This window comes from Polistes dominula, unplaced genomic scaffold (assembly GCF_049000335.1).
Source record: "Polistes dominula isolate Pdom_NZ unplaced genomic scaffold, Pdom_raw_medaka contig_19, whole genome shotgun sequence".
NCBI lineage: Eukaryota > Metazoa > Arthropoda > Insecta > Hymenoptera > Vespidae > Polistes > Polistes dominula.
Window position 1 is genome coordinate 1,050,310 of NW_028301058.1, and position 21,019 is coordinate 1,071,328.

General features: G+C 25.6%; 2 protein-coding genes across 16 annotated transcripts in view; one reads left to right on the top strand and one right to left on the bottom strand.

Moving 5' to 3' along the window:
- LOC107068855 (growth factor receptor-bound protein 14) overlaps positions 1–21,019 on the top strand; it is a 364,319-nt gene that overhangs the window by 89,324 nt on the left and 253,976 nt on the right. For all 12 annotated transcript variants that reach the window (XM_089175882.1, XM_089175883.1, XM_089175886.1 and 9 more), the window contains 2 exons: positions 18,896–19,095; positions 19,378–19,534. In XM_089175882.1, coding sequence (XP_089032008.1) covers positions 18,896–19,095; positions 19,378–19,534 — 357 coding nt within the window. The remainder of the gene's footprint in view (positions 1–18,895; positions 19,096–19,377; positions 19,535–21,019) is intronic.
- Positions 1–21,019, bottom strand: part of LOC107068857 (uncharacterized) — a 61,804-nt gene that overhangs the window by 29,083 nt on the left and 11,702 nt on the right. The window contains exon 1 of one of the 4 annotated variants that reach the window (XR_016177730.1): positions 16,230–17,152. The exons of the other annotated variants lie outside the window; for them this stretch is intronic. The gene's annotated coding sequence lies outside the window, so the exon portion shown is untranslated. Of the gene's footprint in view, positions 1–16,229; positions 17,153–21,019 lie in introns of those variants that run through there. 4 annotated transcript variants of the gene reach the window in all.

Sequence of the window (21,019 nt, forward strand, 5' to 3'; positions counted from 1 at the left end):
TCTTACAAATATTATCGATAACGAGAAATGAATTTTCTTTTTCTTAAGTAAAAACTTATAAAGTGTTTGTATATTATATTCAATAAGTATGTTACTAGGTCAATGTTTATTATCAGATATTTATTATCAGATAAGAAAAAATATATAAATATATGTCTATTACTTACGTAGTAAGTTTTGTCAATGATTTTGATTTGTCTCGATTTCAATGAAAATTCTAATCTTTCAAATTTACATGTGGCTCACTCCATTACTGTAGTTCACAATCAGTCCGATACACACGTCTCTTGAAATCAACGAATTACCTTATACCGCCATCTGTTAGAATATTATAAACTATCCTATCTTTCAAGTTGGATCAAACTGCACACTGTGTGCTAAATTTGATTAAAATCAGTTTTGTAGTTTAGGAGTCCATTGCGGACAAACAAAGTGACACGTAATTTATATATATTAAGATAAAATAAACTATCCTATCTTTCAAGTTGGATGAAATTGCACACTGTATGCTAAATTTGATTCAAATCGGTTCAGTAGTTTAGGAGTCCATTGCGGACAAACAAAGTGACACCCAATTTATATATATTAAGATAAGATATTAAGATAAGATAATAATTTAAATAATAATATAATAAGTTTTTATATACATATATATTAGAAAAAAAAAGAAAATTGTTTACACGTTGGAAATCACACAAATTCTTAGGGAAATTCCTGTCAGGCCACAGGCGTTTGTTTGTATTGAAAAAAGTTAAACGTGTCAGTCACTTATGACTGACATGGCGCTCAATATGTTAATATGCAACATCGTATTGAGATATATATGTATGTATAATAAACGTCATCAATGTGAGTATATCATTGATAGATAAGAAACGAGCAAGGACAGGTCAAATGGTTTTATTTCATTTTTCTATTTTTAATTTGTATTTTTATTATTTTTTTATTTTTTTATTTTTTTTTTTTTTATAAATGTTTAAAAGTTCAATTCACTTTAATCGCTGATCTGACTCGACTTTTGTATAGTTTTCTTCTGCAACATTTTATTAATTAATTTTTGTTTGATCTTTTTTTTTTTTTGGTTTTGTTTTTAATTTTTGCTTACACTTTTGTGTATATTTATATATTATTATTATTTTTTTTGTTTTATTTATTTTGATAAATAAATAAGATACAATGTTCGTGAAGTATGGTGAAGCAAAACACACATCGTAAAAATTATTGGCACGTGTGTGTATCGCGACACCGGGTATACAAATTATCGTACGATTTTTTTTTTTTTTATACAATTACGAATAATAAATAATAATATTATTTTTTAATGAATGATAAGAGAGGATGGCAAGAGGGAGAGAGAGGGTCGGGTAGAAAGGGGGTTGAAAAATTAAAAAATGATGAAACAAATTGGAATCGTTGATAGAATCGATGGGACATTTTGATTATTCGACCCAGAAATTCTCAACGACGATTCGAATTTCAATTTTTCAAGGGATGATCATCATTTTTTTTTTTTTTTTATTCAATTTACAAACGAGAAAGTTAGAAAGAAGAAGAGAACAAAATAATTGAATATAAATTTGAACGACCAAAAAATTAGAAAAAAAAAAAACAAACAAACAAAACAAAATTAAATAAAATTAAATGAAATTAAATAAAAAAAAAAAAAAAGAAGAATTATAATAATAATAATAATAATAATAAATTATTTTAATTATTTTTTAATAATTAATCAATAAGAATAAATAACGTTGCGTAAAGAACTCTATGGGATATATATCTATGGTGGTCCTTGAGTATATTTTCGCAATGATTTAACCAATTATCAAATTGATCTTTTTCGAACAATTACAAAATATATTTTTATTTATTTTTTATTTTTTTATATTTTATATATTTATCGTACAAAAATTGTATAACTAAAACAAGAAAGAACAAAGCAAAAAAAAAAAAAAAGAAAGATGAACAAACCTTTCCCTGTTCTCCCCCTTGCTACCACCTTGCGCAATTATTTCTACAGGGGGTCATAAGATTTAGCAAAATTGTGATAAAAAAAAAAAAAAAAACAGAAGAAATTTTTGTTATTTCTTTATTATATTTATTACATTTTTAAATGATAATATAAAATGACGTTGTTTCGTCATTCATTCGTCAACTTTGGCAAACGCAAAATCAAACACATTGAGTGAGTAGTAAAAGCATTCGTCGTTATTGACGTCATCGTGTCATCGTGACAACGTGAAATCGTTTGACATTAATAAATCATTCGTAACGGGAGTGGCAGACAAAGAGAGACAGAGACAGACAAAGAATGACAGAGACAGAGAGACAGAGACAGAGAGACAGAGACAGAGAGACAGAGAGACAGAGACAGAGAGACAGAGGCAGACAGAGAGAGACAGAGACAGAGAGACAGAGAGACAGAGAGACAGAGACAGAGAGACAGAGAGACAGAGAGAGAGAGTGAGAAATGGGAGGGGTGGGAAGGGGGAAATTAAACGAAGTCACAGAATGGCACAACACACACACACATACACACATACATAGACAGACTGGTCGCACGCTTTCTCTTAGGTTTGCTAGAAACTCAAATATTCCCCCCCCCTACCCGAATTCGAATTGAGCTGGGTCAGAGGACTCACTTTAACCAAATCGAATGACTCAAGAGAGAGAGAGAGAGAGAGAGAGAGAGAGAGTGGCAAAATGAGAGAACATGAGAGAGAGAGAGAGAGAGATAAAGGGCCACGTCAGTGAATTTCGAAGCTATTTCTCTGTGGCCGATTAAATTTATAGAACCTCAGCAAAAGGGACCTACTACTACTATTATCAATTAAACACACCTTACATATATACACATGTAACATTTTAAATTATTTTATCTACGATCATTAAAATCACAAATAATTAATACAAAAATGGGACAAATTTGATTTAAAAATTTAAAAATTAATATATTGAAATAATATATTTAATATATAATTAATTATTAAATTAAATATTATAATGAAATAATATATTTAATAATTTTATAATATATTTAATAATTATTAATATATTTAATATATTTAATGAAATTTATAATATACTTATATTTGATATATATATTTAAATAATTATATTTTTTTGATATTTATAAAATATCTCATATTATATTTAATAATTTCTATAATTTAATACATACATATATATACATAATATATTAAATATACGTATATACAAATGTATTATTAAATAATTAATTAATGAAATAATTTTTAAAATGTTAATATGTATACATACGTGTGTATGTGTGTATGTGAATGTGAAATAAATCTATCGATGATATAATTAGTTATATATACTAGATAATTCAATGACAATGACGCACAAGGTGTGCTTGGAATTTAGAACAATTTTTTTTCACGATCGATCAGGATTCCCTGAAAGAATTGTTACTAATTACAGTTATTTCCATTGGTGTCATCGTTCAAAACAAAAAAAAAAAAACAAAAAAAAATAAAGAAAAGTTACATCATTAACAAGAAGTAATAATAAACTAGTTTTCTTAAATAATTAACTATTTTAAACTGACGTATAATATAAAATAGAAAAACTTGTGTTTCTTTTTTTTTTTCTTTTTTCTATATAATAATTATTTTCTCACTCAATTAAAATCTTATTTATACTTAATCGTTTCTTAAAATGCGTCATAATGATTTGCAAATTAATATTCTCTCTTTTCCTCATAATATCAATAAATAAATTATTATTACTATTAATAGATAATAATAAAATGTGAAGAATAAAAAAGAAAAGTAGAGAAACAGTAAAAAATAAAGAAATAAAAATAAAAATAAAAAAATAAAATAAAATATAAACGAGTATAGAATAAAAGAATATATTATTCTGAAGAAGTTAACGCATTGTGACCCTTGACGTGACCCTATCGAAGTTTTTACGTAATAAACGTCCTCGAAGTACGTAAAACTCGTTAGCGGTTTTATCAACATTTCTTTTTCTTTTTGCACATTCAAACAGATTATATCGCAACATACCTATATATATATATATATGATATATTAAATAATACTATTAATACTAATATACAAATACTTATATACTATATATATATATTATTATATTATATATTATTATATATAATATAATATTTTATAATATATAATATAATTAAATATTATAATATAATATAATTAAAAAATTTATAATTAATATAAATATATAATATAAATATATAATATAATTAAATATTATAATATATAATATAAATAAATATTATAATATATAATATAATTAAAAAATATATAATTAATATAAATGTATAGTAAAATTAAATATTATAATATTATAATATAATTATATTAAAATATAATATAATATATTATAATACTATATATTATAATATAATTATATTAAAATTTAATATAATATATTATAATATTATATATTATACTATATTATAGTAATATATATAAAATACTATATAATATATTTTAAAAGTAATTATTTGTGTAAATAATTATTTAGAATATAATAAAAATTAATAAATTTAGATAATCTAATTTATAAATATTTAATTTATAAATTTTTTCATTTTTTTATACTATATTTTACATAAAGTATATAATAAAATTAATGAAATATTTAAATATTCGATAAATTATATAATATTATTATACTAAAATATAAAATAAATAATAAATTTATTTTATATAATTAAAATATGAATGAAAATTTTCTAAATTTACAATTTAATTTTTATAAATAATTAATATATCCAAATGTTACACTAATACATTTCTATAATACGTACAATACTTGCCAAAAATTTCCTAATAATAATAATAATAATAATAATAATAATAATAATAATAATAATAGTTTAAGGTATAACTTTGAATTTCCGTGAAATTAATTTCCCTGGCTATGATCCAACTTAACACATACACATACACATACGTACTTTCTTTTTTCTCTTTTTTTCTTTGTTTTTTTAATTTTATTTTATTTTATCATATCATTCATTCATTTTCATGAGAGCTATCAAAGTTGAAGTTTTTAGAGATGATAGTCGTCTAGAATTCAAAGTTCGTCTCTTTCCTTTGCCATAATTACATTGAAAATGTTTAATTATAGATAACTTCTTTTATAAATTACATATCTTTAAAATAGGTTTATATGTCTGCCTGTCTGTCTATCTATCTATCTAACTAACTTTGTCTATCTTTGTCTACATTTGTATGTGTATGTGTATGTGTATGTGTGAGTGTGTGTTTGTATTGTACAATGTGATGCAAGTTTATATATGGATTTTTAGACGTCTAACTTTGTTTTTAGAATCAATGATAGACAATTTTACAAACACTGACCTAGAATAACAAATGTAAACATTTGAAACTTAACTTATCATTTTATTGATATCACACTTTGCTGGTTACCATTTTCCTATTACGATAAGAGAGAGAGAGAAAGAGAGAGAAAGAGAGAATTAATAATTCTTTTTTTATTAATAATTAAAATTATTAATATTAAAATATATACATAAATATAAATGGAAAATATTGTAAATCTCATTTTATTGCAATGTATAGTCAATCAAAAACAGTTCATTTTTTGTTTAAAGTATTTTTTTTTTCTTTAGGTTATCGTAAGTACTTAAAAAAAATCATGAATACATTTATTTACGACACCCTATATATAAAATATTCCCCACACATTTAATTACTAACTATTAACTATTTAAATAAATTATAACAATATAAAATAATAAAAAGTAAAGTTATGTTGAATGTAAATTGAATTGTAGTGCCACCTACTGAAATTGTACAGTACCTAAAAGCCTACATAATTTCTAACAAAATAAATCTTTATAATTAACGATAAAAAATACAAAATAAACGCGGTAAAAACTATCCTATGTACTAAATTGAAACAAATCACACCATATAAATAAAATTTCATCAAAATCGGTTAAGTAATTTCTGAATTATTAGTGGACAAACATTGTGACATTGAATTTATATATATTGGGATCTCTGGTAAGGGGAGTGGCGTAGCAATTCGACTTATCTACTCTAATTTTGAATTTAGCCACTAGATAGCGTATTCAAGTGCTAGAGATCCCAATATATATCTTCCTAGTATATATAAATTACGTGTCACGTTGTTTGTCCGCAATGTACTCCTAAATAACTGAACCGATTTTGATAAAATTTGCCACATTGTGTGCAGTTTTATCCTACTTGAGAGATAGGATAGTTAATAATAAACAAATAATTCGCAATATTATTTTATTGTGTATCGGACTGATTGTGAGCCACAGCAATGCGTGGCGGGGCACCCCATAGTATATACATATATATAAATTATGTAATAATTAAATTGTTTTAAACGTTTTCATGGCATTTTCAGTACTTCTTCATTATTCTAATTTTGACAATGACGACAAAGGTATTCTACAAAAGACTTATGAGATTCGTTGTTTAATTTACAACTAGGATTGTTAACTAAAATGAAGTACCTATCATCTAGGTACTTTCAAAGGGATCAACCACAAAATAGGAACTGCCAACGAAGCCTATCAAGGAAGTCACTTGTTTTAATGAAGGGTTTAGGAGCGCGTATCGTTTGTTAACTTTCGTTGCTTCTCCACATAAACAGAGAGAAAGAGAGAGAGAGAGAGAGAGAGAGAGACAGAAAGTTGAAAACCTTGTCAACCCTACAAAACATTTATTCCTTTCCTTGTCATTTTGTATTTCAATTTTTTTTTATATTAAAATAAACATTTTTTAATAACAAACAATTGTCCAATAAACTCATCATGTTATACAAAAAAATATTCTATTAGGTTTGCTAAGTGATTGCGGATTTTGCCGATAGATGGTTTGTTAAACTTAGCAATAATTTAATTGCCAACTTAATAATACACTCGTTAAAAATAATTTAAAAGATAAAAATCAAAATTTTAAATTACAAATTTAAAATGGATGTTTGTGGTTAATAATTAATTAAAAAAAAAAAAAATAAAATAAACTTTTTTGTGTGTAAAAGTTTAATGATAAAAAAGAAAGTAAATATTTTTAATGAACTTCACTTTTTTATTTTTATATATCGAGTAATAACCTTTTGAAAGTGAAGGTTTTAAAATATCCTTTGGTGAAATGGTTGGTTAAAAAAATTAAAAAAAACAACCTTTTCGTGGTTTTGTACGTGTCACGTAATTAGGGTCGCGAATAGGATTATTGTGTGACATAAGCTTTTCTTCTCTTCCCACACCTGAATGATTCCTTCGTCTTTGTCATCGTCTTTTATCCTCTTAAAATAAACTTCGCACGAATGGTTCGTACTTGGTAATAGGGAATAAGGGTGCATTATTAAAAGCAGCCCTTATACTTATAATAATTAGTTAGACATCTTTCATCATAAATGAAAATAAGCTGATAACTAACCAAGTACAACAACATGTTGTTGATGATAAGAATACAAATCTATTGAAGAAGTTTTTATTTTTTATTTTTATTAATATTAGGGGTGTCCCACAATCAGTCCGATACACACAGTCTCTTTAAGTCAACGAATTATCTTATACCGCCATCTATTAGAATGATATAAACTATCCTATCTTTCAAGTTGGATGCAACTGCACACAGTGTGCAAAATTTTATTCAAATCGGTTTAGTAGTTTGGAAGTCTATTGCCGACAAACAATGTGACACGTAATTTATATATATTAAGATAAAATAAACTATCCTATCTTTCAAGTTGGATGCAACTGCACACAGTGTGCACAATTTTATTCAAATTCGTTCAGTAGTTTAGGAGTCCATTGCGGACAAACAACATATTTTCAACTATGATATTTCTTCATTAGATTTTGTCGAAAAATAATTTGAAAAAAGTATCACATGAATTGAATGATTATTGATAAATTGTTCTCTTAAATGTTTATAAATTAAACAAATAAAATTATAATAATATAATTAAATTAGAATATTTTTAATCATACATTTCTATTAACTTTGTGTACAAATAATTTGGAAATGTTTAAAATTGATGTGATAAATCAAACAATGAATTGAAATTAATTTTATGATGCTTTTTTTTTATTTTTTTTTTTATTTATGACAAACCCAACTTATGGTCAGTAATAGAATTTAATTGGTTATTTAACAAGCGTAGAAAAAAAAGTAAAAGTATAAAACAAAAAAAAAGGACGTATAGAGAGATTCAGTGTGGATGTTAAAGGATAGTTCACAACAAAGCTTCGGTAAGCTCAGAGCTTACGTTCAACCACCTGCCACCGATGTGGTCTCATATCGATCTACACACGTTTAGGTTTATCTTTCTATTTTATTTTTTATTTTTCATCCTTTACATAATGTTTTATCTCTATCTTTTTATATATTTTAATAAAAATAAAAATAAAAATAAAAATAACAATATATATCGAAAGGTGTATATGTAATACAAAAATATATACATGTGTGTATGTAGCAGTCAAAGTGTTAAAAAAAATAAAAAATGACATTAAAAATAAATCTGACGTTAACATAAATTTAATAATAATAATAATAATAATAGTACTTAATAATTTAGAAACGTTATTAAATATCATTTTGTTGATGAAGTAACACACGACCAACGTAGAATGTAGCAAAAAAGAAAAAAAAAGAAGTAAAAGTACAAGTATAAGTAGAAAAAGTAATAGTAGTAGAAGAAGAAGAAAAAGAAGAAGAAGAAGAAGAAGAAGAAGAAGAAGAAGAAGAGAGGAGAAAGGGAGAGAAGAAAATTAAGAAAATGAGGCAAAATGGCGACTGTTGTATATAGGTACGAGTAGGCCAAGGCTTTTCGATCGAGGTTGCGTGGGTTCGTTCTTTGCGTTGTTGGTTGGCTCTCTCGTGATCCATTCGTCTTATTTGCGGTTTTATTTTTGCGAACGATTTCAATGATATTCACGTTCATGATTGACTAAGAAAAATAATATAATTGAAGTTAGCATTGTGTTGTCTTTTTCCCTTGACGAATTATTATTATTATTATTATTTATTATTATTATTGTCGTTATTATGTAAGTAATTTGCATGACTATGAACACATTTTTATATATATATATATATATGAATATATGTAAGAAAAGGAATGACGTTTAATTGACAACAAAATTATCTCTCGTGTGTATCCTAACAACAACGAATATTATTTAAATAAATAAAAAAAACAATAATAATGTAACAAATATTAAAAATTATTATTTATAATATAAAATTTAATATTGTTATTTAAGTATAAATTAAATTATAATTATAATGAAATTGAAATATTTCAATTAATTCATTTAATTTTTGTATTAAAAGTGAATCGAAATAATAGTTTATTCAAAAATTAGAATTCTATTATTTCTAATAATAGTAAACAATATTTATTTAATTAATTTATATATATATATATATATATATATATATATATATATATATATATATATTATATAATATTAATTATATTTAATAAAATTAATAATTATTATTTAATTTTAAATTAATCTTTGCTAACCATTCTTTCTGGGGTAACACGTTTACCAAAAAATTGTTATAAACAAAAAACTATGGCATAGATTTACTTCCAAATTTTTTTAAACACTTCTTTAATACTTACTTAGAAAGACTATAATAGATTTTATAGTTTTAAATTAAATTGAAATATGTTTAAGAAAATTACCAAAGTTGAATACAATTGAGAAAAATGACTCAAGTTGCAAAACAAGGTCTGCATCTTTTGGACCAAATCTGTGGTAAGCAAAGTTTAATTAATAAATATAAAAAAAAAAAAAAAATTAATATCCATTTACATAGTTTCAAATAAAAAATTTCTAAAAATTATTTATAATTCGTTTGATTTTTAAAATTGAAAAAAAAAAACATATTTGCAAAATTTGTACAGTCTGAGTAGTGAGTACGTTGTATGTACAGATAATACAGTTAGGTTTTCTACTTATACTCTCGCCATTAGCCATTTAATCTACTATAGCAATCTATAAGTCAAACACAGAGAGAAAGATAGATAGATAGATAGATAGATAGATAGATAGATAGAGAGAGAGAGAGAGAGAGAGAGAGAGAGAGGGTTAGCAACTTCCTGGCATTAAAAGCGTTGGTTTTCTTCCGTTATCGACCCAATCGTTTTTCTTAAGACTTTGTTTTTTTTTTTTCTTGTTGATGTCACTTATGTTAGAACAGGACATCTAACCATGAAATGTTCATGGAATCGAACGATAAACGATTTAACGATTTATCGATCGATCGATCGATCGATAGTTCGATAGGTAATTTGTTCGATCAAGCAAAATCGATTGAAAATAAGATTGATGCATCTTTATAAAACATGTCTTATGAACACTATCAAGGTAACAAGGAGTTATTTATTATACTTATACATCTTTTTTCTTTTTTTGATGTATTATAAAAAAGTGTATATGTATATGAAATGTTATAATATAAAACAAAAATGTGTGTATGTGTGTGTGATTTACTTCTTTTTTTTGTCAGATAATCAAGTGTGTTTTACGTATGGAAATATTTTCAGATAGGACGTTTGAAATTTAGTTCATTGCGTATTTTTTCTTTTTTTGTAATTAAATAGTTGATAATAAAAAGAATGCCAAGGTGTTTTTTGATATTGAAAAAAAAAATAAAATAAAGGAAGATTGATAAATAATAAATATTCTACTATATTTCAATTATTCATTATTTGTTTGATTATTTTTTAATTTGTTGTTTGTATTTCTAATGTTTTACTAAATAATTAATTATTGATTATAAAAACACTGTAACATACGATAAAAATACTCCTTGTTTTCTATTCTTCTTTAACTATAATATAATTTTATTCTACTAGAATTTTATTCTACTATATTTGTTTATTTCTAATTTGTCGTTTGTATTTCTAATTTTTTTTACTAAATAATTAATTATTGATTATGGAAACACTCTAATATATAATTAATAACTCTACTTGTTTTTTATTCTTCTTCAACTATAATTTTATTTAACATTTTACGTAACATTTTTTTTTTTTTTAATTATATTCTTTACATTTTAGTTTTTTTTTTTTTTTTTTTTCAATGTTTAATTACTCTTTCCGTAATTTGTATTAATTTGTATTATCGACCAATTATATTAAATTAGACAAAAAAATTACTATGACATCAATTTTTTTTCTATAGTCATTTTCATTACATAATTAATATCACAAATATTATATTATTATTATTAATATTTAAAGTCTTCTATTTTTACGTAACATTTATAACAAAACACTAATCATTCATATGTGCCCATAATTATGAAAGTAATCTAAATCATATATCTCTTGTTTTGAGATATTTCAAGATTTATACTTGAACACTATATGAATTCTATACAATATTGAAATAACAAATACCAATTCAATTCATTTTTGACAATATTGTAAAAATTATTTACATTAAATTAAATGTGTTTTATTAAAAATCATTTTGTTTTATTTTTTTTTTTTAATTTTAACTTAAACCACTTTTATACAATAATTATGATCACATATGTCATTACAATATCCAACATTTATTTATTATAATCTATTTTAGTAAAATTTGATTGGATTCTCATGAAAGGTAGAAAGATTTATGTTTGTTGTATACAAAAAAAAAAAAAAAAAAAAAAAAAAGAACCAAGACTTGTCGTCATTTAAAACGTCATAACAAACGATTCGTCATTCTTACTCTTACGTATATTTCTTTTCACTTGGAAAGGTCTCAGAATATCTCTCTTGACAACTAATTCACTTAACACGTTTTGCAAAACCTCACATGATAAAAAAAAAAGGGAGGAGAAGAAGGAGGAGAAATATGTGAGGAGAAATATGTGAGGAGGTGACGAGAAGAGAAAAGTGGGAGGGAGGTAAAAGAGTGGGGGGTATTTCGAGCTAGTAAAACGCATTCGAATATGCACTTCGCTCGTTTTGGTGAGTTTCTATTTCTGTGATTCTGCGAGAAGCAAAGCAGAGAGAGAAAGAGAGAGAGAGAGAGAGAGAGAGAGAGAGAGAGAGAGAGAGATTGGTTGGTTTGACCTAAACCGAATAATAAAGGTTTTATTTTATCTGTGTGTGTGTGTGTGTGTGTCTCGTCTCACCCGGGAGACTGACTGACCTCGTTAACGTGAATTTAGTATACAGAAATATCTCTTCTTCCTAGTAACACACACACACACACACATATATATATATATATATATATATATATATATACACACACACTCTTTTCTCTCTTTATCTTTCATTTTTATTTTTATTTTGTACTTTGAATGGTTGGAAAGTACACGAAAGTGAATTGAAAAGTTTCGAGGAGTTTGGAGTTAAAAATATTTTTATAATATTTTGTTAATAAAAAAAAAAAAAGAATTCAAAAAGATAAGATTATAATCTTGAAATAATTTTTATATGGAATTTAATTTCTATTTGATTTAATTTTTATAAAAGAAAACAAAACAAAACAAAACATATTATCAAAATTTCAAGATAAATACAAAGAAATTCGAATAATTATTAATAAAACCATTTAACTGACTTTAACGAGTATATTCCTGACGTATAAAAAAAATAAGGAACATTTGCTATTTTTAAATTGCAATTTTTTTTTTTTTTAATAAAAAAGAAAAAAATTCAAGATTTGTAAATAATTAATATTTGATTAATGTTATTTTTAATTCATTTCATCTTCATAAATAAACCAATTTAAATCACAACATTGTAAGTCGATTTTCACGATACACAATGATGTGCGCGTACTTTCAAAACGAACCACCACTTAATACCATCAGTTAATTGGTTAATAATTATTATTAAAAAAAAGAGAAAGAGAGAGAGAGAGAGAGAGAGAGAGAGAGAGAAGAAGAAGAGAGAAAATCGATTTAATAGTAATCCTCAACCTTTATAAATGAATGACGATGCAAATAATATTATCGTTAAGTTTGATGCAGCTGCATATACTGCAGGTAACACACTCAACCACATTACATACACACTTTAAACTAAGTAAGGATCGTAACATTACAGCTATTACGAAATTATTGTGAACGGAGCTTACAAAGTAGTCTCTTTTCTTCGTGCTCTCTTTCACATCGTCATTTTATTTCCCTTTTTTTTTGGTTTGGTTTTTTTTTTTTTACATCGTTTTCTTTGATGCACCTTATATATATACGAACCGATTCGAAATTAAGTATTAAAGGTACGTTCGTGTATGCATATCGTTCGTCCCCTAATTATCGGTGCTAAATTTTTACGAGGTACCAGAAAATAAATGTAAAAGATGAGATTTACCTTCGAAATTTACCCTCCTTCTTTTTCTTACAGTCTCCACCCCCCCCCTCCCTCCCTCCCTGCCTCACCCTTCTTCTTATTTTCTTTTATTTTCTATCATTTTATCTTTCTATCCTTTTCCACTTTCATTCTTTCTTATTATTTCTATCTTACACATTTTCTCAGCCATTCTATCTTTAAACACTTACATATGTTCACACACACATACACACTCTCCCTTTTCTCCCTTTTTCTCACACTTTTGTTTATGCATTTTTACTTATTTTCTCTCTCTAATTCATTCACTCATTCATTCATTCAGTCACACTTTTTAGAACTATTCTTCTTTTCTCTTTTCTATCACCCCTTATTACGTGTCACGTTGTTTGTCCGCAATGGACTCCTAAACTACTGAAACGATTTTAATCAAATTTTTCACACTCTGTGCAGTTTCATCCAACTTGAAAGATAGAATAGTTTATATCTCAATTTATAATCGGTATAAGATAATTTGTTGACTTAAAGACGTGTGTATCCGACTGATTGTGAGCCACAGCAACGCATGGCGGGGCACCCCTAGTATACATATATACAATACATATAAATCCTTTCATTCTAATTCTTTCTCCCTCTTTCACAGATAAGATCTCTCATTCTAATTCCTTCTGTCTCTCTCTTTCTCTCTCTTCTTCTTCTCATTCTCGTACTTTTCACCCTTCTATCATCTTTCTAAGTATGTACTACTACCCTTTCCCTTTTTCTCATCTCTCTCTTTCTTTCCCCCTCCTTACCAGAATATTTTTTATCTTCTTCTCTCTCTCTCTCTCTCTGTCTCTCTCTTTCTATTTGTTTCTGGTTTTCTTATTCTTTTTGTTTCTTACGAGTTTTTTCGTACGTTGGTTCAAGGCAAAACTCTCTGAGCTACCAATGCCCTAAAATTGCGTCGTTCTTCTTCATGATATTCCCTTCTCATCCCTTCTTCTCATCTCTTCTTCTCATCCCTTCTCCACATTCCTTTTACCCTAACAATTCTTTTTATATAACCTTTCCTTTCTCTTGTGTCCCATCTTACGTTTATATAACAACGATTGTAAGATAAATTTTGACCCTTTTATCTCTTCCCATTCTTTTTCTTCCCTTCCCTCTCATTTTATTTCCATTTTTCTTTCCTCTTACAAAATGGAACTATCTTTTCTTTTTTTTTATCTTGGAATTTTCCCTATATTTGTTTTCCTCCATTTCTACAATGTTATTTTTTTATTTCGTAACAACAACAACTACAACAACAACAACAAAAAGACATTTAGAAGAAATAAAGAACCCCCATTCGTATATAATTTACGATCACATTAAAAACGTTGAAACGTTCTTTTTACTATGTTAAAAACAAACAAACAAAATAAAAAAAAATAAAAATAAAAATAAAAACATACGAGTAAAATAATTCCCTTTTGAGATAATCTTAATTACACCATAATTGTACGAATATAACACGTATATGATTATGGTTATTTTCCTAACGTGTAGAGTTTCGTAGCATATATATATAGAAATATAATAAATAAAAATATAAATTTTAATTTATAAATCGAATCAAACATAGAATCGAAATTTTAGTTGACCTAACGATAGGACATTTTGTTGCCACCCTATATAACATTGTATATATCTATAAAAATATAATATATAATATATTAATTAAATAATATAATAATAATTATTATCATAAATTAATTTATAATATTATAATAATTAAATATTTATAGTATATTATTAATAAAAATTATTATTAATTTATTATATAACTGTTATTAATTAATATAATAAATATATATATATATATAATTCTTTTTATTTTATTTGTAGAATTCTTGCAATGGCGTAAACTCTAAAACTATTTACGTATTTGATAATGTAAAAGAATATGGGGGAGGGGTGGGGGGAGGGAGGGATCATTTTCGATAAGGACGATTCTAGTCCGTTAGTTAGCCATTTATTTGACACTCAGGATGTTTCAACTATACTTTTAAGATAAGGCAAATGGTATTTCTATGTTTCCTTCTCTCTTAGATTCTACTTTCGTTTGTATCTTCAATATTACTTTTCTTATCTCTACAATATTCACATCTATATTTACAACTATCTGTATTATAACTTTTTTCTTTTATTTTTCTATTTTTTTTTTTATTACAAAAAAGAAAAAAACAAAAAAAAGGAAATATTTCTAATATTATACTCGTATAAAATGTTGTCTCTCATTATCATCATCTTGTATTAATTAATTAGATAAGATTTCAAACGTTTTCTAAATAATAGAAACAATCACGAAACAAATATTCATTTTGTATTCAAACTATTTAAATTAATTGGACGATTCTTTAACAAAAATTTCTCATACAATTTCATTGAATTTAATTAAAAAAAAAATAAATAATCGTTAAAGATTAAAATCAACATTTAATGTTGAAATTCACAGAAATTCTTTCACATTTTATAGGATATCCCACGTTTATACGAGATAATTTATTACAATTAATTAAATAAAAATCATCTCAAAAGTATCCCATATGTATATTTATTACCATACTGATGATAATAAAAAATAAAAATAATAAAAATATATAAAATAAAAATATTGAAGTTAATATTTTCAAATTGATATTCTCCTTTTTTTTTTTTTTTCAATGTATTAACATTTCTACTTTAACATATTATATATATATATGTACTTATAGTTTTATCATTCTATCTTTCTCTCTGTCTCTCTCTTTCTCTCTCTCTGTCTCTCTTTCTCTTAGACTTTGTGTCTGAAGATTTTTTCATTCAATCTTTTGCGGTTATCTTCAAAGAATATATACACGGTACTTACTTACTTACTTACTTACTTACTTACTTACTTACTTACTTACTTGCTGCTGTTGCTGCTCATCGGTTCAAGAGCCAGCGACCATTTTGTCGAACAAACCGGTAAGACACGGTCCTCTAAGAAGATAAGCAAAAAATGAGGCTGAAGTAAAAGTTGAAGTGAAGTGAAGTTAAAGTGAAGTGATGACACGTAAAGAAAGGATGTATAAGTGTAAGATGTTTGCGGATTCTTTGTATGTGTTGTATGTGTCATATGCCTGCGTATAATGTACGTACAGACACATACATACGTACGTATGTGTCTGTTAATATGCGTCTGTTAGTATGTGTCTGTTAATATGCGTCTGTTAGTATGTGTATGTATGCATGTATGCATATATGTATGAATGTATGAACGTATGAATGTATGTATCTAAAGATGTATATATGGATGTGTGTATGAATGTTGTGTGTATGTGTGTTTATGTGAAAGGCTGAACGTGCATATGTAAGAGAATATGCGCTTCAAGTTATCTCTCTCTTTCTCATTGTGTATAGAGTTGTATGCGTGTGTCTGTGCAAGGCTTGCATATTGCAAAGGGAAACAGGTGGTTGGCTCGAAATAGAAACGGTCGGCGCCGAGCTAACGCGAGCAAATCGAATGCGCTTAGCCGCAGAAATGCGCCCATGCGACCAATCCTTCTCTTCACTTCACTTCACTCTTCTCTTCTCTTCTCTTCTCTTCTCTTCTCTTTCTTTTATTATTATTATTATTATTTTTTTTTTTCTCTGTCTCTTTCACATCATCTTTGTCAGAATAGTTTTCATCTTATTTGCTTCAAGTTCTCATAATGAATTACAATAATAATTTTTGTTAGATTTTGAATGATTTATTTCTTTCGTATGGTTTTATATATTTTTTTTTTTATTATATTCGTTAGAGTAATGTTAAATATATTATTTATAATTGTTATTATTCATTGAATATATATATATATATATATATATATATATATATTATTGTTAAATGAATTAATTGAAATGATAGAACAGGTAGTTTTGTCATCTTTGATAAGAGAAACCTACAAACACATACGAGTATGTGTGTTTCTGATAATCGTAAAAATGGAATTTAATATTGGCAAAAATATTTATGTATTTTTTTCTTTAAAATATATGTATATATTTATTATTGTTAAATGAATTAATTGAAATAATATAACAGATAGTTTTGTCATCTTATATGAGAGAAAAACACATACGCGTTTGTGCGTGTGTCCAATAATCATCAAAATTGAATTTAAAATTGACAATAAATATCTACGATAAAAATGAGATTACGATTTATTATTACAATGATTATTATCAATTATTAACAAGAAATAAAGTAAAGAAAAAATAAAAAAAGACAGGAAAAAAATAAACAATTGGGATTGTTGAACGTGTTGCAAATTAATCGTAAACATCGTTGAAATACGCGTTAATTAATTTGATTAATTAGAAAGAATCGAATGCGTGTTGCAGGTATATCTCTCTCTCTCTCTCTCTCTCTCTCTCTCTCTCATTCTTTCATTTTCTTCCTATGTTTTTCTTTCTCTTTCTTTTACGGTCCATCGCGAACCGCGACAGGAACGCTCACAACCCCGGATACGAGGCAGACGAGCCTTTATTAGGAGCCATTCGTTCGCCTTGAGATGGCCGACGCGCGTGTCTCGTCGTCAGTAAACGTAAACGTGAACGTGAACGTGAACGTGAACGTGTACTCTCACGATATATAACCAAGACCAATACCAATACTAATTTCAATACCAAGACCAAGACCAAGACCGAGACCGAGACCGAGACACACGAGGAACACAACACGCAAATAATCGACGATACTCTTCCACGTGGAATTTCAATAACAACAACAAAAAAATAAAATAAAATAAAAAAGACATTCTTCCCGTAATTTTATTTTTTGTTTTGTTTTTGAAAAATAATTTACAAAAAAAAAAAAAAACAAGAATTGCAAATAATTTGATATCTCACGCGAGGTTTCACAAACAAATAACAAACGGATTTAAACAAAATTCAATTAATTATATCTTCGTATTTACATTGTAATTATTATTTTTATTATTATTAATAACACACATCCTACGCGTGTGAATTTTATTAAATAATTTTGGAAAAATGTTAAACGAATTATTTCAATTATCTTTTATATGGATTTGAAAACATATTACGACGAATGAATTTTTTTCAACGAATTTGTATTTGCATCGACAACATTTCTATAATTTTTATTTTTTTTTTTATATTGATAACGAAATAAACATTTAAATGGTATTAAATAATAATAACATTTGCAAATACGAAAATACACGTTGAAATTTTACATGCTAATAATATACAGCCAAGTTGTATAATAATTTCTAGAACAACAGGCTCATTTTTGCTTAGAAATATCATTTTTGTTTTTTTACTTTTATATATGCTCATATCAATACATACAAACACATATACAAATACACACCTATGTAATAATTATTATTATTAATAATTTAAATGTAGTAGTAGACGATAAATGGAATGAATTATTGCATAATTCGCGCTGATTTCATTAAATCAATCAAATATTGGTACGTAAATTTACGTACGATTATAAATTGTAATATTTCAAATGTTTTCAAAATATAATAATTCGAATTTTGTTTTTTTTTTCTTTTGATTTGTCTCTCTTGGATAGATTGGTTTCCAAAAATGTGTTCCTGTCTCGACAGCAGGTCAACAGCGACCGGTGGCCGATCTGCAACAACAAGGGAAAGTACCTACGAAAGGCTCAGTTCAGCACCTACGATTTTTGAAATCAGCAGAATGATGCAAAGAGCACGAAGAAGGGTCAATAGTCAAACTGAAGAATTAGAAGTTTTGGATCAAGAAAAACAGGTAAAAAATAAATAAATAAATAAATTCCTAAATAAAATATTTTCTTTCTTTAATTCCTATCTGATATATAAAATATATTTTAATATTATTAAATTGTACGATATTGCAATATTGTAAAAAATATATTACGAAAAGTAGGCCAAATCGAATTGGTGATAGAAAAGAAACAAGAATTGTTGTTAAAATTAATTCAGATTTTTTTTATTGACACAAACTAAATGTCAGTTTATTCATGGATTTTTGTATTTTTATTTATTTATTTATTTATTTTTTTTTTTCCAGGAAGAACTAAGATTTTACAACGACGACGAAACATGGACTGCAGTGGTCGTCGAAAAGAATTTACGTTGCATCGATTTATGCGAACTTCTTAAAGTTAAAAAGAACGTATCAGGAATTGCATGGTCTATCGTTGAAACATGGCCTGAATTAGGATTTGGTAAATATATTTTATATTCTATTAATTATTAATTATTTCATAACATATATATATATTTTTGTAAATAATATTTCCAATAGAAAATATATTATTGCAATTGGTATTGTATTTAATATATAGTAACATTTAATTACTATTTATATTATTTTTTTAATATATTAATAATAATATAAATTTGCATATAAATATGTGCATAAATTTGCATTATTTAAATAATATTATATTATTAGTTTTGTTATTATTACATTTACTAGTCAACTATTTTTAGTAATTCTACGAGTACAATATTTTTTAGTTTGAATAATTTAAAATACAATAACAAAGTATATTATGCAATGCAATATTATTTAACTTATCACCCAAAAAAAAAGGAAGACATTTTCTGGACGATCTAATATTTGCAATTGCAATTTTGATTTGAGTACATTTGAAAATGTAAAATTATAGTTTATTTTGAAACATCTTGTATACTGTTGTATATTATATGCATGATTTATAATCATCAATCTCGATAGAAAATTCGAAACATAATTTACATTGACGTTTAAGTTAGTGGTTTGAAGTCAACGATATCGACCTGACATGTTCGCATACTCGTACTCGTTTGATATTCCATAGATCAGGTGTACTCATCAACCATAATCACCGTTTAACTTTCTCTCCTCTCTCAACTCTTATCTCCATATTCGTGGCATCTCGTCGTGTCGTGTATATTTTCTAAATCATTATTTTATTTATTTATACAACTACCAATCAAAGGTTTCACATTATTATGCAAATTTCAAAGATGGCAAAGATTTACGTTTACTATTTTTTTTTATTACAAATTTTTTATAATACAAATTTGGTTTATAGATCAACGAGTAATTGTCTTCGAATTATCTTTTGGTATAGAAATAAAAAATTAATTAATTAATTAATTAATTAATATATGAAAATATTGATTATTTCTGAAATTAATTTCTACATTCAGAGATCGTTTAAAAAATTTTTTGTTAACCCCTTGAGTACTGTGAATTATTTGACAATTTTTATCTATACATAACGAATTTAATTTGTTATTGTAATTATATATGAATTAATATATAAAAGTAATATGTACACATTTTATTTGAAATATATTTATATCGATGATATAAATATATTTTTGCAACAACATTTCAATTACTAAATATAAATTAATATTATAAATGTAATAAAATAGAAATATTTATATATATATATATATATATATATATAAGTTTCTTAAATTCAGATGACGAGTCAGTCTCGTCCACCGTAACTTAACCCAAGTAAGCAGATGACGTGTCTGACTCGTCAAATATACCCAAAGGGTTAATATATTAAACTTGAAACGAAAATCGATCAAATAATATCTAACTTTTGACTAATAGTGTAGATATATTATATATCTAGGTTGATAAATATCACAATAACAAGAAATGATTTTAATTATGATCGTATAAATAAGAAGAATAATAAACA